This window comes from Mesoplodon bidens (assembly GCF_964165515.1).
Source record: "Mesoplodon bidens genome assembly, chromosome: 17".
In the NCBI taxonomy this organism is placed as follows: domain Eukaryota; kingdom Metazoa; phylum Chordata; class Mammalia; order Artiodactyla; family Ziphiidae; genus Mesoplodon; species Mesoplodon bidens.
Genome location: NC_138174.1, coordinates 74,206,548 through 74,231,784, shown reverse-complemented (window position 1 = coordinate 74,231,784; position 25,237 = coordinate 74,206,548). Strand labels below are relative to the sequence as shown.

At 41.4% G+C, this 25,237-nt stretch overlaps 1 protein-coding gene across 1 annotated transcript in view; it reads right to left on the bottom strand.

Moving 5' to 3' along the window:
* The window catches only part of MYO16 (myosin XVI), a gene marked incomplete at both ends in the record, with an annotated part of 422,412 nt that overhangs the window by 189,829 nt on the left and 207,346 nt on the right, over positions 1–25,237 (bottom strand). The window contains 4 exons of the mRNA XM_081214708.1: positions 6,247–6,388; positions 8,963–9,034; positions 9,788–9,905; positions 13,144–13,255. Coding sequence (XP_081070834.1) covers positions 6,247–6,388; positions 8,963–9,034; positions 9,788–9,905; positions 13,144–13,255 — 444 coding nt within the window. The remainder of the gene's footprint in view (positions 1–6,246; positions 6,389–8,962; positions 9,035–9,787; positions 9,906–13,143; positions 13,256–25,237) is intronic.

The following is a 25,237-nucleotide window of genomic DNA, read 5'->3' as shown; positions in this document are numbered from 1 at the left end:
TCCTTCGGGTTTCACTTTTTACTTTTGTGTCTGAAATGAGGACAGATAATCTCCATGACCTTTTTCGAACTTTTAATAACAGTTTATAAAATATATATCGAATGAGAGACAGAGAATGAGATTTTACTTAGGATTCTCAAGTGATGTTAAATATATCGTATGCTCAGATGTTTTCTTTGGGAAATCAATTTCCAATTTTCTTATCAAAATAACAGTGAAAAAAAACATTTAATTTCTAGACATTTTCTCCACACTTCACTTTCTTATCACCCGGTTTACCATTTAGATAGTTTCTTAACCAATTGCAGCCCCTAAAATCCTGAGGAGCATTACAAACTCTCCTTCACTGAGATTTCTTGAATGGACTGGGAGAGCGCGGTGTGTGGTTTGGCAAAAGTGTTTAATTTTGATATCCCTCTGCTTTGCAGTGGTCACAGAGCCCCACTGAGCCCTGCTCTGAATTAACGAGAAGTCATACAGACCAGCTAGTCAATGATGTGGAGAGTCGCAGGGAGTAAAAAATACCTAAATCTGGAGTTAGGTGACAACTACACAAGTTCCATTACAGATTTGGCAGGGCGGGCTTGGGGGTAGGGCATGCAGACATCTGACAAATCGCCTGGCTTCTTTTCAATAAAATCTTTCCTCACCGTCTGACTCAGGAAGGAGGGAAACATTGCTCACCTTAACCCTTCCTGTTGGAGAGAATGACGGTGAGCCCTCAGCTAAGGCAAAGGTGACTGTCTATAAGGAAGCAGGGCGGGATTCGGGTTGGGGGGCTTAAGCGCTTAGGTCGTTTTGAGAATTTCAAGTCCCAATAATGGGTGATTTTCATCACCTGGGATGTGCCCAATGACTGCCACCATTGGAGAAGATTAATCCTCAAATTTTCAACTCAAAGAGTTAACCTGACGGACCTTATTTCCTTGCAAAAGATAAAACAAATTATACTTTTGTAAGAACCATTTATAACTATTTATGGCTACAAACTAGTCCTTTTAAAAAGTCATAGATGGCATCTGACTTTTTTTAAAAAGCCTTTTGGTTAAATAATTTAAGAAGAAAATAATCACACACACACACACACACACACACATCCTTGATTCGAATTTCAGGCTTTTTCATCCTGGGAAATACGAGCTGGTACAGAAATCATGACAAATCCCCCTGTACAAAAAGCAAAAACAACCTATAGATGGAACTTGAAAACTGTCCTAAGATGCTAGGTAGAGTATTATAGGTGGTCTATGCAAACGGTGTAGGTATAAACCATAATCCAGCAGGTATTTTTGATGGTTTGCCTGCAGTGCAGAGGACGATGCTCCATCTTCAGGCCCCTAGAGCTTCATAGACTAAGATACTGACTTCCTGTCTCTAATGGATGAGATCCTTGACAAATTCTCAGTTAGAGCTGCAAATCTAATCCACTGAAAATAATCTTAAAAAGATTAACATTCTTACTGTCATATATAGTGTAGTAAAAATTACGTTACTCATCTATCAGGTGGTATCTCAGTGTAGGTTTCTGAAAGTCACAGATTTTATCTAAAATTGAAAAGATAATTTTCTATTTAAGAAAAGGTCAACAACAAAGTAATTACAAAAAAATAATTTGACTTAAAAATCCTCAAGAACTACCAGGGGACTATGAACCACATTGGCGGTATTATTTCAGAATTTATTAACTTGTTTAATCAACAAATTGAGAAGTTAATACAGTCCAGAACATTTATTTCTTTGAGTGGAGAGTCTATAAGTCCCCCAAATTATATGGAAAACTGTGTGTGAGTTTATGCCATTCATCAGATTCTCAAATTGGACTTCGACCTAAAAAAAGGTCCAAATACATTATAACATTCCGTAAGTACATTAAGTGCTACCTGACTGCATCAATGAGAAACAAATGGAAATCATAAGAAACTTGGATATCATTTCAATATAATATACAGCAAAACACTCTCTTCTGTTTAAAATCCTTGGAAATTCAACAAACGTGCATACACACCACTAACTATTCATAACTAATAGTGTACAAACTGAATTCTCAGTAGAACAAAACTAAGGAGAATTCCCAAATGAAAACTTAAGCCGTAAATCCCCTTAACCCAGCTAATTCACCTTACATTCATTTCAGAGCATCAAGCTAGAGATCAGACTTCTCTGCCATTCAGGAAGGCAGTATTTAGACCAGATACAGACTACCCAACAGATTAAACCAGCCTTCAGATTCTTCAAGGCTATCCTTACTTTTCCCCTATATGAAACATTTGTTGCCTCTAATTAAGAGCGAATAGCAAGTCTCACCTATGAAGAAGTGCCATTTTTTCTGAATATGAATATGAAATTGATTGTTCCGATCTTATTAGTGCAGATTCGGTACATGCATTTTGATGCATCTGATGCTGTCAGATGCTGGAGAGGACCGTGCTCGCCTGACACCCCGATAGGACCTTAAATTCACATCCTACTGCACATGCACTTTTGTCTCATTTCAGAGAGTGAGTTGTCAGTTGTGAGACATCAGGCCCCACTATTAACATCTCCATCCTTTACGATGACTCAGCCAGACTGCTGTGGAACACCCGCGCCACGTGGCAATAAGCTGACGGAAATCTTTCTGGATGCCTAGGACATTCCATACTGACTTACAAAATCATTTTCTTATAATTAAACCATGTGAATTTAGAAACAGGATAAGATGCCAAAAATATCCGACTGATGATTTCGGGAATTAAATCACTGCATTGATATGTGAATTTTAAAACAAAACTACCCAGCAGTGTACATGAGTAGCGGCATTCGTATTCTTAAAGAACAAATTATTTCCTTTATCTGCTATTCTCCAAACAACCGAGATTACCGAAGCAAAAGAAAACGAAGAGACTGGACTGTATTTAGGGTTTCTACCATGGCCTCCTTCTGCATTTTTTCTCAGTCCTCATTTCTCCACAATAAGTGGCCATAAAATGGGAAGCCTTCTTTCCAGCCATGACCACGAAGATTTGACCGTAGCAAAACCACTCTGGTTGTGTCAGGCACTGTGCGGACAGCTTTGTGTGACCTCTTTTATCCTCAGATAGTCCTGGAAGCCAACCAAAGTTCTTGTAATCAGGTGCCGTCCAAAGGAACAGGCTTGGACACAGAACTCAGGATAAAAATGAGTTGAAATTAATCGTAGGGTTTGGTATCTGAAGACAGTTGGAGAACTCTCCCAAAGTTTCTATAATTCATTGAAGCAGAATGTAATTAATCATAAATTACTAACATGTTTATGTTTAGCTCAACTAAAATATCAAAAGAATGTAATATAGTATAAGCATATGTAAGACCCTGAAGGCTCAGTGAAAAACAAAAAAATCTCCATATGTATGCTTGAAACTCAGTTTATTTACTGTATTATATTTGCATGCCAAATTGTGCTCTCCAAAAATGTGGATTTCAGATCATGCAGCCATCAATGAATAAATGAATGAATGAATAAATAAAGTATATCTCCAATACCCCTCTAGCAAGTTACCTCCTAAACTTCATCTATTTATAACCTTCAGTCTACTTATTGTTAGGGTGCTTCTATGATAAAAAGGGGATTGTTCCATAGGTTATATTTCTCAGGTGTGCCTGTATATATAAACCATTGCAGTCAGAACTCATGATGAAAATGAGTTAAAATAAACTGTAGGTTTCTGTGTCTGAAGACATTTGGAGACGTCTCTGGAAGTTTCCACAACCCCTCTGCCTGTCCAAGACTCTCTTAACTTACAGGTGCCTCTGCAATAGGCCAGTTTACACCAAAAATCTACTGAAGATCTCGATTCAGGAAAAATAATAATTTCAAATTTAACACTGATAATTCAATCCTGGGAATGTAAGTGCAGCAATTGTGAAACAGGTCTTATTTTAGGAGATGAAAAAATTATTTATCATTTGAACATTTTAAAGTTATTATTATTTGCTACACCTTAGTAAGAATCTCTGTTTCATTTCACAATCACAAGGATGATAAACCTATTTGGAAACTAGGTAGAAGAAGTAGAATTTTTTAAAATGTGTAACATTATTTATATTGTACCTATTTTGCTATAATCCAGAAAATGAACCCTGCGTTCTACGAACAAACATGTCATCTACTTAAATTTCACTTGCCTTCCCTTTATAACTTGTTAGATTATATCCTATTTATATTTATTCTCTCTTGCAAATTTTACAAACATTACATAGTGTGAAAAATATTTCCCATAAACATCAAGGGTGCCTGCCCATGTTAACCATAGGAATATATATATATATATTTTAATATAATCTTTTCTAACACAATTATAAAATTTCCAAAAGAAATTGGGGATTCATAAACAATAAAAGCCTATTCTAAGTTTATCCAAATTTTGAGACTTCTCTGTGACTTAGGAGATGGGTCTGTAAATCTGCAAATCTTTAAGCTTTCCGTGAATTTCCATGAATTAGAAATACTGCAAACATAACCTTTCTTTGCATTATTTTTGGATTTAAATTCAGGTTTGGGTGACCCATGGGAGAAATAGAGAAGAAAACATGGGAGTTATGACTCAAATGAGAAAACTGTCTTTTAGAAGTTAAACTTATGATACATTAATTCACCTGTAATTTTCCAATAATCCTTGTCCTTATTCATTTGCTTAGTAAAGAATCATAAAGACAAGACTCATATCATAAATTTGCACATTGACACAATATTCCCACTGAAAGGGAAGTAATGTGTTTTCCAAGGTTTATGTTTTCATTTTCTCTGTGTGCAGTCAAAAATCTTGACTCGGTATAAGTTTTTTCATTTATATAATTTAAGGCTCTGTAAGATTTAAATGTCAAATGGAAATTTTCTAAAAGTTTTTACGTGCAGCTGGATTTATTTGTTAATTTTTTCAATGTCAAGTTCAGCAGAGCTTCCAATGATTTTATACAAGATGAATTTGGTAGTCTTAGCCTACTAGTACTGTTCTGTGAATAAACTTCATACTTAAAGGGAAATCACAAATTGAGAGTAAGAAATAATAAAATCCAGAATCCTCACCACATCCAATATCAATGTATATCTGCTAAAACATAGGTAACGCTATAGTGACCCTGAAGTCACAGACTATATATTGAACATGCTGATCAATGTGCAGTGGATTTTTTTTTTTTTTTTTTTTTTTTTTTTTGCGGTACATGGGCCTCTCACTGTTGTGGCCTCTCCCATTGCAGAGCACAGGCTCTGGACGCGCAGGCTCAGCGGCCATGGCTCATGGGCCCAGCCGCTCCACGGCACGTGGGATCTTCCCGCACCGGGGCACAAACCCGTGTCCCCTGCATCGGCAGGCGGACTCTCAACCACTGCGCCACCAGGGAAGCCCACAGTGGATTTTTTATGTGTATATTTTAATGAGAATTTAGTATGCCTTTGTCCTTGAAATCGTCTGAGATATCTGTATTTATTTAAGAACTTTCCCATTAATACATATTAGCCCTAATGTTTTCCAAGTAACCTCTAAAAGGAGCTGTTTTCAGGAATTTGGTGAAGTCTGTATGGACAACAAAGAAATCCTCAAGAGGTTGCATTCAAAGACCAGCATACGTGTAAAGACTTCTGGATGCAATTTTGCTCCCAATGGCCTGCCCTGCCCAAGGTCATTATTGGAGACAAGAATACTAACAAAGTTTTCCACTGACAAGATGCCAAGAAGATCTATCATTTTTAGATGATCAAACAGCCCTGAAACACTACTCCTTAAAGATGACTAAGGCCAGGAGTCAAAATGGTTACCATAGAGATGCTTCATCAAATAATCCACAAAACAAATGAAGAAAACAGGAGGAATTGCCGAGCTGAAACACATCATCAAACTGTTTCCAGAGAGACATGGGCTTCTCAACGGACTGAAGTGCTTTAGATATTCTTGAACTGTCTTCTTCCCAGATTTATACATTTTTTTATACTTCTTGGGGATTAAAAGGCCATAGATGCCTTCAGTCCAGAGAGAATGCATTTGCATCTCTATGAACGAGAGATGATTTGATTAAGTTATCCAGGGGTGTGCATATGGGCAGAGGGGGCTTAAATCCCTTAAAATTAGTCAATCAAATCCTTGAAGTAAAATCATCGCGCTAAAAGGAAATGTTTTAATGATAGTTTAACCTATGGGTGACACTGGATTATGAAGCATCTTTAAGAGCGAGTCTAGTTAAGTCGCTATTATGGGAATCACGGTAATCACCAGCGTCCGTCACACCTACCTGCTGGACTCCTCTTGACTGTGAAGGTAACAATTCACCGTGTTCACCAAAAAGCTGAACAGACGACTGTACAGGGACTTGGCCAGGAGGTCCCGGTAAAATTCAGCCATCTCTACGGTGTGTCGCCGTGTGATCATCTCTCCTGGGAGAGCAGGAAAGGGAGGAGGCATAAGCACAAGACTTTCCCTTGTTCAGAAGCCACCAAGCTGTGTCCTCCTATCTGTCCCTCCACATCCACGTACAGCAGAAGATGTTAAAAAACATATTATGACTCTCATAGACAAAGCCTCTGCTGGTGATTACGAAAACACATTTCTCTAAAGTGAGTGCCGTGCACACGTCAATCTTATTTGCTGCAAGTGTTGACCCCAGCTTTTGACCTCCAGGCAGGCTGCATCATCTCCTTTCAGTGAGGGAACTGACTCTTTGCAGGGCCCTCTTAACTAGCTTTCTGATAACGGCTCACTGCATTGGATACGGAGTCCTCCTCAAGGCATCTGGAAAATTAGTTACATTTTCAATATTTTCAAAGAAGTGATCCTGCTAACCAAAGTGGGGGTCAGGAGGTTGGGAGCAAGATTGGGCCTTAAGGTAGAAATTTCTATGTTATTCTCAAAATGCTGGTGATTGAAATCTTGAGTGATAACCTTTTGGGTGGTGAATAGCCTAGAAGAGAAACCAAGAAAAAAATAAGTGAAGATGATTTGGGATTGAGGCTAGGCCAGCACTTATGCTGGAGAGTTGAGAGGGAGTGAGAATCTAGCTCACATTCTATGGCTTCGGCCAACCCGGGTACCACTGCAACTCAACCCACAGGGAGTCCAGTAATAGGATGCTGACCATGGGGAAGGAGGGCTTAGTGAGCTGTCCATCAACAGAGGCACAGGTAAAGGAGACCCGCCTCTGAGGCAAGCTGAGATCAAACAAACAAACAAACAAAAAAGTACCAGCAGCTGTCCATCAACAGAGGCACAGGTAAAGGAGACCCGCCTCTGAGGCAAGCTGAGATCAAACAAACAAACAAACAAACAAAAAAGCACCAGCAGGTCGTGAAGAGTCAAGCGGCCATGAGTTCAAGGTCACTGAGATGCAACCACACAAAGTGGCGGTGAAAGCAGGTGTCACCTGTGATGTTATAGGATGGAGGTCTCTAGAGCCAACGTGATGGTGGGGTTCTCACCCACAGGGCTGGGGAGTAAGGAGGGAGGCCTGGATACATTAAAATTACAGATATTAACGGGGTGTTCAATGTTTCTTTAAAAAGTCATGAGGGGGCTGGGAGAGGGATGGGTTGGGAGTTTGGGGTTAGCAGATGCAAAGTATTACATATAGGATGGATAAACAACGAGGTCCTACTGTAGAGCACAGGGAACTATATTCAATGTCCTGGGGTAAACCATAATGGAAAAGAATATGAAAAAGAATATATATATAGGTATAACTGAATCACTTTGCTGTACAGCAGAAATGAACACAACAGTGTAAACCAACTCTACTTCAATTAAAAAAAAAAAAAGCCGTGAGGAAGAATAAGGCCTTTGGAGAACTTCAAGAAAGTGTATTTCTTGATACAAGGTCACTGGTGGGAAAATGGCTGAGGATGAAGCATAAAAGTGAGGTATGGCCCCAATAATAAAGGGCCTCTCAGGACCTCCAAAAGGGATGATATTTACTCTAAAGGAGTTGGAGTATCCTTTCAAGGCTGTTATCCATGGATGAAAATCATATTTGCATTCCAGAAAGCTAATTCCTGAAGCAGTGCGGAAGGAAGGTAAAGTGAGATAAGGCCAGGGGAAAGACTAATCAGATTCTCTTGCCATCATCAAGTAAAGAAAGATAGTTTAAGGGCGTGGGGATGAAAGTGAAGGGACAAGAGTGAGAGTGAGAAGGATTTATGGGGTAGAACAGGCTTGTGGCTGATCTACTCAGTGCAGAAGGAGGACGAAGTATCAGGAATGGCTTTTGGGCAGCTCAGTGGATAATGGGGAGACCCATAAAGCTTGGGAACATGGAAAGGGAACTCTAGGGATGAGGCGGAATTTACAAGCCACATGCCAAATTCTCCGCAAGTAGGGCCATTGGGAACAGAAGGCAAGGATAGCAGTGATTTTGAGAAAAAACAATATCAGCTGGACGGTGAGTCCTCAAAATGACAATAAAGAGGCAGCTTGGTAAGGCAATGATTTATAGTGGATAAGTGAAGAGCATTTAGAAAAGGCACTCTCTTGCCACTGAGTGGAGATCCTACAGCACAGAGATTCATCTCGGGAGTCCGATGGCATTAGAGTCTGATTCCAAGCATGCCATTTACTGGTGATTTCATGTCCAAAGTTATCTAGCCTCTTTGAATCTCAGTTTTCTCATTCATTAACATGGAAATAGTTAAGCCCACCCCTTAGAAATTTGTAAGAACTAAAAATTCCAACATTTACAGCACCTGCCACAATGCCCTTCAGTTCTTAAGTACCCGATAAATGGCAGCTCTTATCCTGACTGATGAGGAAGAGGGAAAAGGATGCTCTTCACAGAAGAGGGCAGCCTGGCACCACATACACAAACGCATCCAATGTTCTAATTGAATAAATCCTCTTGGATTGATGACTTTATTTGTCTAAAATGAGTCACTAGCTAAGAAAGGTGACCAGCTCATCAGAATGGCCTCTCAACAGTGTAAACGTTTTCACAGAGGTGAAAGGCAAAGTACAGAGAAACTTACCCTTAAAATACTGGATATCAGTTGTTAAAGCAGATGCCAATTCATCCGTGGATACTTGTAACATTCCAGCCACTAAACGAAAGCATAAAGTTAATACATATTTTTGACAGTGAGAACATGGTATTTTATAATTGAGGAGTTTGTATAGACCCATTAGAAAATGTGTGTATTAAAGAAACGAAACTACCACTGCAATTGGCAAATTCAGCTAGAGAAACAGTGGCTTAGAGGAATCGAAACGTTAATGAGTTCTCAGGGCTCCTGCATTAAATCACTGCAGGATTCTTTCCCTCCTGCCCTCACAAATGGCCCTGAATGCTTTTTCCCAGCTCCTGGTTAAATTACTTTGATATGAGGCGAAGATAATGCTGGTCACAACAACCTGGGGTTTTAAGGCTTTTTGAAAAAATCTGAGAGTGACTGACAAGGCAATTTCAAGGGAGAGAGAGGTTTGTGACAAGATCTTTAAAGGGAAGTAACTGTGTTCTGTTTAAATGTTCAGCTAATAACATGCTCCCCAAATATACGGGATGGCGGGGGAGGGGCGGAGAATACTTAGAACGATATAAATAAACCCAATTATGTGCCGAAGCATCACCACTGTTACTGTGACATAAACGTACATCTTATTCAGTCACATAACCAGAAAGAAGAAAGAAGAAGAAAGAGGATACAGTTCTTTATTTCCCCTCCGCCACCCTCACTGAATCCCACTCCAGCAAAAAAGGGTTATTCCACCTGACTTTTCTGTACTGTGTCGCCATCCACTGGCCAGTCTGCAAAACTGCACATCAATGAGGTTACTGTTAGATCTGTCCCACTGACCTTGTTCCAGAAGCTGGAGGTCAGACACAAAGGCGGAGTCGGCCTCGGTCAGAGCAGTGAACCGAATGTCTCCAAGGTGTAATGTGGCCGCTAGAATCACACACACGTTCTCCACCTCCTACACGGTTGAGAAATAGAGGAGATGAGCGGCGCTGCTCAGAAGAAAGATTCAAAGACCAATCCTTTGAAAAACCTCCAAGTAGGTTTAAAAAATGATGTGCCTGCTATGGGGGGCTGTGATTTTTCAGACCCAGAACGTCCCGTTAGAGAACTACCAATCTCTAGATCAAAATCAAAATCGGGAAACTCAGTGTTCCTTCTTGCAGCCAACTTTTCTGTTCCTTAAACGAGAGACAGTGAGGACGTGACGTGTTCTGATATAAATGAATGGTTTCTGGATAAGCATCAGGATGAAGCATGAATGGTTGTGTAACCATGGTCTGACTGGCTGGACATCACCTATAGGGTCGGACTTCACACATGTCACCCCAGGGCTGGGAGAACTGTTACCAGAGGCTAAGCCGACTTCAGGGTCACGTGGCTGCTTCCACAGAGAGCATCAGAGCCCATCTCTTAGTTTTCTCTGTTTTGAAATAAACTGCTATTATGCCTACAGAATTTTTCATTTCTGCTGGAAAATTAATGGAGGTGTGATCAAAACATCCATGATGAAATAAACAAAATGCTACTTTTTAAAGGTATTTTAAGGAAAACTCAGGGAAAAAATGGATGTTAGCATGAAGGATGAGAGTGTTTGCTGAAAGAATATCCGAGAACCTGGAATGCTGCAAAAAGAAAGAAATCAGACCTCAGATTCGGTTTTGGACCGTCATTTGGGGGTAAGAATAAAAAGTCAAGGAAAAGCTGCAACTTAAAATGTACTTCCCCAGAATCACAACTATTTAGTGTTATGCTGTCAATAGTAAAAGTGGTTAAGCCTCATTTAGGGCAAGTGACATAACCTTTTAAATTCCCAGTTTCCCCATTTGTAATTTGGGAAGAAAAAGCTCCTGTCTGTGGAAGTTTTCCTAAGAACAATTCTCATTTGCTTTATAAATACACAGTTGACACAATATGGTCATTGGGACTTCTATAAATTTCCTCCAGAACTTTTAGTTTTCAGGACAAGGTACAGTTTTATTACCTTAAAATGAGAGCATTGAAAAGGATAATCTGTAATTTTCAGGTATAATACTCTATGTTTGTGGCATTACTTAGAAATGTTTTTGATAACCTCCAAATCACAAACTAGTGTCTCTAATTGTATTTATTTGTGCTTGTCTAAATAACATTTTTCGAGCATCTTAAGCTACTTGACACCTCCCTCTCCCCCTTATTTTTTAATAAATCCAGTAACTCCTCATTAAATGTCCCAGTGCCCTAGGAGAGAGGTACTTCTGGATACAGACAGCAAGACTTCACTGTGTCCTCAAGGACCATCCAGTTCAGTGAAGTAGGCAGAGCTATGAAAAGTAGCCCGAACACGGATTACAGTGTGGTGATGCCACGACAGAGGTAGGTAGAGATAAGCTGCTCTGTGAGCAGGGGCAAGGGCTGCTTTGTGGTCAGATCTCCTAGGACCACAGTCATAAGCTTTGATTCAAGGGTCTTGCTAGCCCAGAAATACCTTCCTCCCGATCTTATGGGACATGATCTTTTCCTCCTGTGTGGACTAAGTTGTCACCGCCCCAGTCACCCCAAAGGATCAAGATGAAGTGATCACCTTCACATCCTTTGCTTAACTGCACATATTTCTTTCACCAAAAAACTTAAATTCCCTACTCGTTGCCTTAGGTGGAAGGTATATTTTGCTTGCCCTGCCTCTGAGGATGAATCATGGATTTTTTTTTTTTTTTTTTTTTTTTTGCGTTACACGGGCCTCTCACTGTTGTGGCCCCTCCCGTTGCGGAGCACAGGCTCCGGACGCGCAGGCTCAGCGGCCATGGCTCACGGGCCCAGCTGCTCTGCGGCACGTGGGATCTTCCCGGACCGGGGCACGAACCCGCGTCCCCTGCATCGGCAGGCGGACTCTCAACCACTGAGCCACCAGGGAAGCCCCCAATCATGGATTCTTAAAGCCCCGTTTCCAAGCAACTGATATTTTGGTGGAATGGTTCCTTACCCACGTCTATATCCCAGTTTCCCATAAGGAAGCAGAGATTTCAGACACTTAGGAAGGGAAAAACAATAAGAAAAAAGTACAACAGTAGCAAGTGCAAAGACAGAAAAGTACAAACAGGTAGGAGTTAGGGAAAGACAGTAATACAGAGATTGGATGAGTAGAGCAACAAAGTACAAAGTACCATGTGATTGTACGTCCCTAGGATTCCATCAGTCTCTGAATGGGTGAGGCTGGGGTGAAGGCCCGAGCTAATTCATTTAGGGTGAGTCCCCACCTCCTTACCCTTTCCTTTTTGCCACCTTCGCACCCCTTCCTCCCACTCCTTGCCCCATGAGCCATGTGGACAAGGGAAAAGACAAAGACCCAAATCAATCAACTTACTGGTTTAAGAAAAAAAAAAAAAAACATATTTAAATCTGTGACTAAAACTGGGCTCCTGAACTACGGGCATACCAAAGTTACCCCTGTGTGTTCTTACATTGATCGCTAACGAGGAATTGGCTGTAATTCAAATTGATGCCACATTGAATGAGGGGACACAGAGAGGATGTGTAAAGGAAAGAGATTGGTGGGAATTTGAGAGGTCTCAGGCTTAGGTCATTTCCTACCTCTTATTCTCTAGACCTGCGCCATTCAATTCAGGAACCACGAACCACACAAGACTGTTTCAATTTAAAGTAATCAGAACTAAGAAAAATTAAAACTTCATTTCCCCAGTCCCATGTGGCCAGTGGCTGCCATATTGTACGGCATAGACCTAGGGCATTTCCAGAATCGTAGACATTTCCACCGCACAGCAGTGGGTTTAAACCCTTTAAATAGTACTTTTCAGCTTTGTAATGCTGGCAGGTATTTGGTAATTCTTTAAGAATGAAAAAACTAGTTCATGTTGTTGAAGAAGATAGTTTAATAAGGTGATTAGATTACTTGTCAAAGTGATTCTTGGCAGTAAACAGTTCCCTCGATCTGCCAGTCTTCTCTTGAGTCAAAGCAAAGTTCTTTGATGTGTTTTGCTCACACGGTTCCAATGGGCAAAGGTCTCCACCACCTCCTTGAAGATGGCAGCCCATCCTCTGCCTGTCTCCAGGGCACCTGTGCCCTGAGTGTACTCTTGTTTATGTCTATCCCCCCCTAGCATGCAAACTCCAGGAGCACAGAAGTGTTTTGAATGAATGACTTTTATAAATTAGTAGAGGGTTGATTTTCTCGGTGGAATATTTATGGCATGACTCACCAAGTTACTGAAGCCAATTACATTCAGGGCTTGTTTCCAAACAGCGAATTTCTCCCTGTTCAGAGAATGCTCTGCTGTTGATACTTCTTCTCGAAGGGTCTTGCTCAAATACCTGTGAAGAGGAAAAGCACATAGCTTTATGGCTGGGTGTGTGGTCAAACCCCAGTGGTTAAAAGTCACTTCAGCCATATTTGGTCTCCAGGATAATGGAAATCACCTGGACATTGTGTCCCCATGTGTTTATAAGGCTTTGGTCCATAATAGCACATGATGTTTTCAGAAGGAAGAAAAGTTCTTGCTGTACCAGAACATATTCACACTGTTTTACTTAGTTCTTACTTGAGCTGCACCCTTTCCCGGAGAAGGTCACAAGTGTTTTGTGTATTTCATATAGAAATTCGGCAGGTTCTATTGTATGCTTTGTAATTAATATTTGTAGTCAGGATTTTAAATTCAGAGCAATTTATTATTTCTTTTTGTCAATATCTTTTAATTACAAAATGGTTGATTAACACATTGATTTATTCCTTTCATTCAATAAACGCAAAGGAATCACCTACCAAATACACAATACTAGCAGCTGAGGATAGAAGGATCAAGAAGTCATCCGTGGAGGCTCAGGAGCAAAGATAGTGTATCCGTGGGCAGAGACAAGAGAAGACACAGCTGTGACGCAGTGTGGAAGCAGAGTAACAGAGATGAACTTGGCCTGATTTTGAGAGTGTAGGAAGGGGACAAGGAGGAAAGCTAGGGGCGGGGAGGAGGCCTCGGTTCCAAGAGTGACACCTGAGTAAGGTTTTCCCAAGCAAATCCAAGACTCAAGGGTGTCCCTGGAATAATTACCAATACCTACAAAGGCACAGAGGCTGGAGCATGCGTGATGTATGTGGGGAATTCTCGTAGGTCAGACAAATCCGAGCCTCTAGTGAGAGGGGCCGTGGGTGATGAGGTCGGACAAGTAGCCAGAGTTATGTGTATCTTGCAGAAGAGTTTCCATGGTGTCTTGGAAGGAATGGGCTGTCCCGAAGTTCTTGAAACAAAGAACAGGTCTGAGCAGATTGGAGTTTCAGAAAGAATATTCTCGTAGCCCAGTGAGATTCCCTGGAAAGAGATGAGGCAACTAAAGAAGCCAGTGGACCCAGTGAGAGACCAGCAGGGAAGAGAGGCAGAGGAGATGGAGAGGCAGATGGCTGGGAGGAAGGGTCTGGCTGGTCACAGGGGAGGAGAAAAGAGAGGCGTCAATAATGCTTTGCAAGATTCCGTCTGGGGAAGCGGGGTATATGGGGGCCTCATTCATCCAGAGAGGCGTCCCAGGAGGAGGAGTGTGTTTTTGAGAAAGGTTGTATTTTACCATAGTCGTGTTCACCTTGAAGAACTTGCTAAAGTTCAAGTGGTGTTCCAAGAAATAATTGGCTATAAGGATCTGAAATTCAGAAAAGACTAGAAAATAAGGTCTGGAAGTCATCAAAATGCAGATGACTAAACCATGGAAGTGGATGAGCTCCCTAGAAAGGAGACGCTAACATTTTAGGGATGAAGAAAGAATTAACAGCAAGGAGACTATAGGACTGAGGGACAGGATGGTGTGGGCGAGAAGCACACTCTTTCGGTGTGGATGTGAGGTCTGGGAGGACGTCTTTGTCCTTGACTTTGGCTGGGAGGGGTCTAAATGAAACAGCCCCATGGAATAGGTGGGGAGTGCGAGAGACTTCATGAGCTTATAAGCTGAGGCAGAAGCACATAAAGACTGGAAAAAACTTTAAAAGAAAGGGAGAAGGAAGTTGCAGAGGAAGGAAGAGTGTTTGGACTCGGAGCCCAGTAGAGGAACACTGCCTTCTCCACATTAGGGTCAGGTGACTAATATGTTCCAATGGCCAGAAGCATCTCAGCGAGTGGAGGAACCACTGCTTGTGGCTTTGGTTTTTTAGGAGAGAAAGTAGTTGAGGTTTAGATGATGAGGCAAAGTGGCCTTGAGGAAGGTCATGAGAATCTAGGACACTGGCTGTGGAGAAGGGACATCACTGCCAAGCAGGGGGACACAGGAAGTTTAGCTGATGCAGCCGAGGACCAGAGGGGAGCTGAGGACCAGCTCCTGGGGGCTTACTCTTTCCCCAGAGGATGAGTGAGCTGGGGTTTGGGGTCATGGAACAAAAGATAAAGGTCAAGGGCAACCACATTAACAAGGGGTTGGGTTAAGATGGTCAGAGCCATCTTGCCTAAAATTCACAAAATTCTAGTGACTAAAAAGTCTTAGTGGTAAGCAATGCTAATGACTCTTAATTTTTCTTGTTCTCACAGCAGTTTTCTATCCATCTTCCTGGTGCCATCTTTTCTTTCCCACTTGTTGATCACAACATATGTTAGAATTCCATTCAGAGTGGCTACTTGACATCTTGCAAAAAATAATTAGCTCCTGGTAACATTACAAAGTCAAATATGCAAAACACCATGGTTCCTTTTCACATTCTTAAAGTTAATCAATTAACAAGCTCCACCTATGGGGAACTCAAATATTTCTTTAAACCTCAGCATATGGTGGGAATTTACAGCAACTCTGACCTGCTCCGTGAAGCAGTGTGAATGTAACAGTAAAATTCTGGGCAGAAGGAGCCTTGTGAAGTTAATCTGGGCAATTTAGACAGGGCTATTAAGTCTGTAATGGCTCAGGAGAAGCACAATCAAAATAGGGGATTTTAGAGGGCAGTTGACCTGATGGCAGGAATGATGCTTTAAGATTCATTGGATTTTCGTCTGTAATCAGCAAACTTGTTGGTATGAGGATGATCCAAAAAAATAGACCTCGATGTCTTCTATGCAAATTTTACATTTCTCCCACTATTCAATAATGTGTAGGTCGATTTCACCAGAAATATAGGTCTCACTTATCAGCAAAACTGTATCTTAAAGTGGGAAAATTAGTACCAGAAAATACTAAAAGTTTACTTTTTGTAGATGAAAAGTGCTTGCTTTCCCTTTGAAATAAATCACCTAATAGTGAAACCATACACAGGACAAAGTAATCCTAGAAAAATATGCCTAGTAAAATATTACAGCCAAGAATCTGAGAGAGAGTTGAGTTCTATTTGACCCTTTCTGATGACATTTTAAACTTTTATCTTAGTGTCTATAAAATGGAGTAAAAACAGATTAAAAGTGAAGTAAAAAAATTCTCCATTTCTAGTTCATGATGATTTAATGATAATTAAATAAGGTACTGTGTGTGATGTGCTTTCTATATTCAGGTTGCAATGTGTGTGCAGAATTAGAGTACTTCCTGGAAAAAATATATCTTGCATATGTGGGGAGCTTTAGTCAATGTGCCCTGTCATTAACGAATCTCTTAATCAGATAAATAACTAAGCCAAATGAAATAAGGAACATTTTGAGAAATTATAACACATGCTATTAACAATGTAGAATTGTTTAAACTATAAAATATGCTTGTCTGTTCTGAGATAAAAGGAGTAAATAGATAGAAGAAAAAGATCATAGTTCTCACTTTTTAATTATTTTTTCCCATTGTGAAGCACTCAAAGGTTTACAATCACATATGCATTTCTACATTTTTAACACTTGAAAATTGGTAAGAATGACTGTGGGCCATGGTTTATAGACATCCCTGTAGACTAGCCATGCTCTGCTGATGTTTTCCCCCTAACCTCAACAAAGTGGTCGAAACCCACCGAGGTGAATATGTACAAGTGTTTCATCTGACAGTTTCCAACTATGTCACCTATTAATGGTTCCACAATTCCCAGTATTCAAATCTTAGAACTCAATATTCAATGTCTTTTATATTATCTTTTTTGTCTCAAAATCATTTACTTATAGCTCAAACAATCTGTTTTTTTCTTCATCATCTCCTTTTAACTCATACATAGCTTGGAACAGTAACGTTTGGCCACGTATGGATAATCTCTCAATGTCCAGAGCCAGAAACATCAGAGACTTAGCATTTGTGGAACCAAGAATCGTTGCTGTTTTGTCTTCAAAAGACCGACACATCAAGGGAATGCTCCAGATGTTGTTTCCACCATGGAGTAGAAGGCTGTAACAAACAGGCTGCAGCATGTTAAAAATCATTGATGGATTAATGCTGTTTGACTAATTCTACTCAAAGGGAAAGGTGGTGAGAACTGAGAATGTGTCAAATACTCCACTGGATATTTTAGAAGCACATCCCAGTTAATCGTCACATGGATCCTGAAAAGCAGAGCCATCATTGTGCCCATTTAAGCTATAAGGGAACTGAAGCTTGCTTAAGATTTCCAAGCCAGGAATTGGCCAAGGGACACACACTCCATCCTGACCCCTCTGGGCCTCTCAGCTCAGTCACAAGTCTCCTGCAGAGGGATGGGAGGAGGAAGAAAATTGCACAGCATCACAAGGCATCTTCCTCAAGTTAAAATTTTGCTTAAAAATGAAGGGGGAAGGTAAATAAGAGGTGGAATTATTATTATACATGGATATGTTTTAAATAGAATGCAGTCTCATGAGGTTTTAAGATCTCATAGGATATGTTATGATTAAGTTATTCTCTTCTGACTCAATTCTATACTTGCACTACAGGCATGAAACGGAGTAGCTTGTAACTGAGCAGGACCCTCTGGGGCCTTCCTGGGACAGACTCCCTTCCACCACCCCGGCATGTCCTCCACCTGCCTCTTGTTCATGGAAAACTTTAGCTTCCTAGGTCTTCCCTGAGTTTCAAAGCATAAACGTAATCAGAAAAGTGAGAGAATGCAGAAGCAAAGGAAAACAGTCAAGTAAGACAAAATGATAATAGTTTAACCATTAAACAAAGTCAAGGACATTTAGCTTCTCCTCAAGGGCTACAGACGCTATTCTGAGCCATGTTCTTTGAGCTGCTTTGCAGATACGGAAACCCCCCGCAAATGGAGAAAATTACTAGATGCCATCCACAAACACATAGACCCCAGACTGGCTGGGACCAGAGGGTTCATGATGTTGATGCCCAATCACCTCACCACCAACCAATCAGAAGAGTGTCCATGAGCTGAACACCCTGCAACCCTCTCTCTCACCTTGTCTTCAAAAACTTTCCCTGAAAGCCAACGGGGAGTTTGGGTCTTTTGAGCATGAGCTGCCCGGACTCCTTGCTTTGTGCCTGCAGCAAATGCTGCCATTTCCTTCACCACGACATCGTGGTGTAGACTGGCTTTACTGTGTGTAGGCAAGCGGACACAACTTTGGTTCGGTAACAAAGTCACAACTCAGCAAAGCTTCTGAGAAATGCTTCCAAGCACGCGCTGCCTCTCTGGGCAGGGTCTCTGTCACCACGGGGAGGCCTCCAGGAGAAGCTGGTGCATGGTTGAGACATCTTTGACATTACAATGGAATTTAGCTATGGTTGGTTCAGTCACATTCCTGTGACTTGAGGAACTTACTTAGTAGCTCTAGAAAAGCTTTTTTTGTTTGTTTGTTTGCTTTTGATAGGTTCCTTGGGTCTCCCCCCAACTTTTTTTTTTTTACAAAACCTAAAGGTGATTTATTTTGAACAGCTAAGTTCATAAATCTCATTTTTAAGGATCACTATGAGAAAAGCACATCTGTACCAAATATACAGATAAGTTTGTTTTCACTTCCATAAAAAAATAGCAAACCAGACGAATACATATTACAATTGAACAGTGCAAGATTCTACTTGGGCTTTGAATAAGAAAAGGTTTTCACTATAGTTAAATTTATTAAAAATAAGTTAGTAACAATAACTGTTGACTTGTGCCATTTCTAGTCAACTGTTCCATTGTTCCAACTTGTTGATTGTCATGACAACAAACAGTATTCCAGGAATACATCTTCTAAGGTGGGTCAAATTTACAGTCAAAATCATGTGTGTGTCTGTGGTATATATGCCTGTGAGTGTGTGATTGAAGGTGTGTGTGTGTGTGTGTGTGTGTGTGTTGATACTTATGCTTTGTGGCAAAGGAAAACAGATCTTGAAATAAAGTTCTTCTGTGTAGAGGGGCAAATTAAAAATGCTAACTCCCCAGCATAAGGCACCCTTCAGACAAGAGGACCGGGAATTATTCAAGGTGGCAGTGATTTGATCTGAATATCACATACAAACAATGACCTTTTGCAAAAACACAGAATTTCAGGGGCCTGGGTCCCCCTTCAGGCACCCATACCCTCCTCTCTGACAGTTGAGCCGGACATATTAAAACTGCAAATTTGCGACTGGTGGATGAATAAGTCTGGAGATGTAATGCACAGCATAGTGATTGCAGTCAACAATAGCGTACTATAAACATCACAGTTCTCAGACGCTAGATCTTGACAGTTGTGCCCACAAAACAAGAAAACACTGACAGTTAAGAGGGGTGACGGAGGTGACAGTGCTAGAGTGACATCACGTTTCGATATATGAAGGGATCAAAGCAACACCTGTACACCGTAAACCTACACACGTTATACGTCAGTTGTATCTCAAAAATCAACTGATTACTTGAAGAATAAATGAACAAACAAACACAGCTGCCCCGCCTGTGCTCACCAGGCACCGACTCTTGTGGGGCTGCCTGTGTGCCTAGGACACATGGGGAATGAAGGCTCCAATAGAAATTAAAAAAAAAAAAAAAAAAGGAAAGAAAAAAAGAAATTAAAAAGCTCACTACCTCAGACCACGGGCCGGGCCCATTCACGGGGTCTAGGCTCACAGACCACAAACACTAATTTTTGCTGGTGTTTGATCTGCCGCATAAACACAAAAGAACAATGTCTTCCCGACCATGGGCAAAGCTGCCTTCTACTCGGGGAAGTTTAATATGTAAACAGAAACCAGATAAGGCAAAACCAAGCAGTTGGCCTCAACAAAGGCAGCCCTGTTTACTAGTTTATGAAGGAAGATGGTAACCTGCTGCTTCCTGCACCCCGACCCCCCCTTTCTCCCCAAAGGAAATTCTTTTCTTTAGTGTTTTTAAACTATCTGGAAAGTATTAACTAATTTTAAATCGCCCCTCCATGGAATATGAATAAGATTTCTTATTAACCACAGGTTCAGATCTATAAATCTCCCCCAATGAAAATGTTAATATATTAGCCTCAAACTGTTTTGTTTGGAGAGAGGAAAGCCTGCCAGTGGTCTTCAGGAAAAGAACAGAATCCATTTAATAAATTACGCATTCAGAACGACTTCGGGTCTTGTGACATTCCCAGAATAGTTTGTCCATATTTTTCTAATCAGTTGGAATATTTCTTCAAAACATCTGGCGGAACAAATTCTAAACTCTTACCATCTTTCCTGGTAAGAGTGCCTTCTGTGCTTCTGATAAACTCACTTAGTTCTTGAAAACAGAGGTGGAGACATCAGAACAGAGTGGCTGCCTCCTGCCCAAAGGGCCCAGGACACGTGCTAGGGGGCCAACCCCAGGCTGCACCCTGTCCTCAGCCTTGTGTCCAGCAGGGGCCCCTCCTGCCAAAGGAAGGGCCGTCTTTTCCTTCTTGCAGAGACACAGAGAACCAGCAGTGATTACGTGAGTGAATCAGTGAAACGCAGAGAAAGATAAGTTTTTGCTCAGAGCCGGTGGCTGGGCCTGGCCTTCATGTACCTGTTTAACTGGCCAAGGCCTGGGGGCTGCATCTGCCGGTGGAGGAGGGGCGTTCTGTATTCCTCCCCAAGTCCAGCTCACACCAGGCCAGCTCTGGCTCTGTGTGGGGGAGGGGCAGCAGGTATGTCCCTATAAATAGGCCTCGGTCAAGGCTGAACAGGTGCAGAAATCCTCCTCAGGGGAAATCTCACCAAAGGCACCGTGATGAGGGATAAACCCCCAGGTAACCCTGTGTCTTAAATACTGAGCGAGGTAGACACCTGCACCGAAACGTCTGTAATCTGTAAACGTTCCAGAAGATGACATTCCCACACGTGACCATTTAGGGACAGTTACTACGGATGCATGGCTTCCGGCTTCTCCTGGGACCCGCCGCGGACTCGCATGGGTGTTCGTGCAGCGCTAACTATGTGAAAACTCCACGCTGCGTGTAACCCACCAACATATCAAGTAAGCTTTTTCAAGCTGGCAGGTCTAAAGGCAACTTTAATTTCCTCTCAAGGGAATTACTTCTATGACCCGCCCTATTCTGCCGGCCCTCCTTCCTTCCAGTCTCACTGATCAGGACAACCGCCATGTCCAAATCCTTCCTCCTCCCTTGCTGGGTGGAAATCTGACTACCAGGGTTGACGTTGCATTCACGGTGAATCTGAGAGACGCACCTTCCTCCAGGATCCCCACAGCCTCCAGCATCTGGAGATCAGCTCAGCTCACCTCCTCCCCAACCGCCAGGGTCGGTGGGAGGCGGCTGCAGGGTCTCTATTCCCACCCATTCTAGAATCACCCAAGCACTGCAGGAGCCTCTGTCTCCAACCTTACGTCCAATCCACTTTCCTGCATGCAGTCAAGGTGGAAATTTGGTGAACTCTCTTCCCAAATCAAAATGCGTACGTGGCTTCCAGTTGCCTTTGCAATACTAACTCGCTAGCAAGGCTTGCTGGGCGCCATGTCATGGAGTCCATGCCCTTCTCCAGCTGCCGGTCTTGACAAAGTCACCCTCGTTCCCTCTGAGCTCTCGCCGCACAGCACTTCCTTCCCTCCTTCGTACAGACCCCGCTCTCATCCACCTCTGTGCCCTCACTCACCCTGTGCTCTTCCCTCGGAAATAAATCCACACACATCCGAAACCCAGGATGAGTCCTGGTTTTCTTCACATGCCACTGGCTCTGGGGAGTCTTGGAGGCTGGATGTCCTTCTTAGGAGCTCAGCAAAACTCTGCACTTCCTTCACAGCAGTGCTTCATCAGACCCTATTAAAATTGCCCGGATCGATATTACCACTAAAGGCAAGGCTGGTCTTCACATCCCACCCATAGGGAGCATGCGAAGTAGTTGTCCCTCTGGATTGGAGAGAATGAGTGTACACGTGAGCTCTCCATCAGATCGATCTTCCCAAAGTGTACTTACTGCCATCATGTCAACTCTCTACTTGTACGTATTTCACCTGCATAATACATCCTCCTACTTGTTTTCCACAACTCCCCATAACACAGCTCTACCCCATCAGACTATTCTTATTCTGTTGCACTTTCTGTGCTGCACCTTCCTCTCCCACTGCAGCTGGCCACCATATAACTTGACATTGACCCACCGCCTCTGCTTTGGCACTACCCACCAGGATTCTCTTCCTGCCAGACCCCCGTGCCAAGGCCAGGCCAGGCCACACCCCTGAAACAAAACCCTCTCTATTTTAGCCATACTCTCTGCCTTGTTTACGTGTCAACCTGGCTGGGCCACAGGGTGCCCACATATTTTATTATTATTTATCATTATTATTCTGGGTGTGTCTGGAAAGGTGTTTCTGGATGAAATTAACACTTGAATTGTTGAACTGAGTAAAGCAGATTGCTCTCTCTAATTGGATAGGCCTCATACAGTCAGAGCAAAACGGCTGACCCTTCCGCAAGTAAGAGGGGACTCCTCACCTGACTCTTTTAAGCCAGGACATGGTCTTCTCCTGTTTACAGACTTGAACTGAAACGTCAGCTCTTCCTGGGTCTTGAGCCTGACTGCTTTTGGACTGGAACGTATACCATCAGCTCTGCTGGGGCTCTAGCTCACCCACTGCAGCTTTGGGGACTCCTCAGCCTCCATAATTGCGTGAAATCAATTATATACACACACACGTATATACATGTATGTCTATATAAACACACACACACATATACACACACACACACATATATACACACACACATATATACACACACACACATATATACACACACACACATATATACACACACACACATATACACACACACATAGAGATTTGTTCTTCCCCACTTATTCGCACATTCACACACTTAAATATTTAATAGTTCTCATTTAACATATACAACTTAAATGTCAATTCGACTCTTTTTCAGTAGAGATCATGTCAACCATGTTCCTGATATAGATTCTTTCTTTTTTTTAAAATAAATTTATTTATTTATTTTTGGTTGCGTTGGGTCTTCGTTGCTGCGCTCGGGCTTTCTCTACTTGCAGCAAGTGGGGTCTACTCTTCGTTGCGGTGCACGGGCTTCTCATTGCGGTGGCTTCTCTTGTTGTGGAGCACAGGCTCTAGGCTCACAGGCTGCAGTAGTTGTGTCCCATGGGCTCAGCAGTTGTGGCTCGCAGGCTCTGGAGCGCACGCTCAGTAGTTGTGGCACAAGGGCTTGGTTGCTCGTGGCATGTGGGATCTTCTCGGACAAGGGCTTGAACCCATGTCCCCTGCATTGGCAGACGGATTCTTAACCACTGCGCCACCAGGGAAGTCCCCTGATATACATTCTTATAAAACCTAAATCAGTGCTGATTGTGTGGTCACTTTCATATAAACCTGAATGTTTCCATACGTGTCTCCACATTTTCAGATTCCCCTGGCTGGTTCTGCTTATACCTGGTAGGTTCCCAATATGCCTGGGAGGGACCATAGGTAGTTGGCTGATAAGTCAGTAGTGAACACAAACTTTACTCTTTTTCTTTGACCAAAGGTTGGCAAAAGTAAGAGAAAAGTCAATGCTATGAAATTCAATCATTCTTTTGCCAAAATAAAACCAAAACAAATGAAACCCCAGAAATACTACAATGAGGAATTTCTTTGGGAAATGGTCTAGCAAAAAAAAGCTTAGTATAAGAAACAAACATGCAAATATGTGATCAGAGGTGATAAACCTGCCTTAAAGTCTTTAAGGAGTGGCAGGAGGGAAGTATGAGAAAGAGGAGGGGAGGGGAGGAGTGAGCATATAGTAAAACACTTCTAAAGAGAAAAATAAGTTGTTCACGTAATTAGTTTGATGGCCTTTCTGGATAATGTAATTAGACAAATAGCAAACTGAACCTTTCTGGAAAAAACTGCATGTCCACAAGCATGCAGGGAGACACAAATCCCATGTACAAAAGCTCACAGCCCTGGCATCATGATAGCATCCAAAGAGTATGCTAGAATGTCTCTGTCATATTAGTAAGAAACACCAGCGTCTCCATTTTAGCAAACTGGGATTTTTTTAAAGAAGTTAAAATGAGTAAAATAAAAATATACTACATCCATAAATTTAAAAAGATTTTTAAAATAAAATTCAGGAAAATTTCAACCACAATACCTTATTAAAATCCAGGTAATATCTAGTAAAGTAATCCTGTCCAAGGCTAAGTATGCAACTAGATGATTTCAGAAATGGAATATTAGAACTGGTTATTTCAGGAGAGATTCATAAACTAAATTAAACTAAATATCCCAACTTTTTTTAATAAATATCAATTCTCATTGTAAAGCTAAATAAAATTGATTGTTAGCACACACAAAAATACTCCTTTACTCATAATTGACCCTGATGACAAGAAAAAAGGGATGGAAAATGTGGCTTCTACTCCAAGACCTACTATTCTATTGTACCCCTTTTTGCTCCTATTTTTGAATATTTTCTAGAAAAATATGTCTGTTGGACCTGTCCTTGTGATTATAAATGTGCTACATATTTTTGATAAAATTATATATTATATAAAAATATAGCTCACATATAATATTACAACACAGAATTTTAAAAATCAGAGCCAAAGTAATCTAAAGGAAAAATGACTGGAATTAAGCCATTAGCACTCAAAGTGAGCTCTTGACTGATTCTCAGTTCCCATTCTAAACTTCTCTGAACTACTCCAATATTTCCACCTGTATGCTAAATCTGAACTACTTATTAATAAAAACAAAACACTGTTCATGAAGTAATTGAGTTCAAATAAGCGTTCAAATAAGTCCAAATAAGTGAGCCCTATGAGCTCACCAGTGTTGCATTGTGTTTTTAGGTCAAAATCCTTCTACATAGAAAAAGAACATTTACAGAAAAGGCCCAGGCATGTTGCCTAACTGTCATTTTATCTTTACATTTACAAATTAACGGAAAGTCAAAAGTTCTGAAAACATTAGTGTTGAAGGTCAGAATGATGTGCTCCACATGTAACAGTCTAATTGTGAGATGATAATATGAGAAATCCAAAAAGTTACACAAGAATATTAAAAAGCAACCAGTTACATAGAAAGGT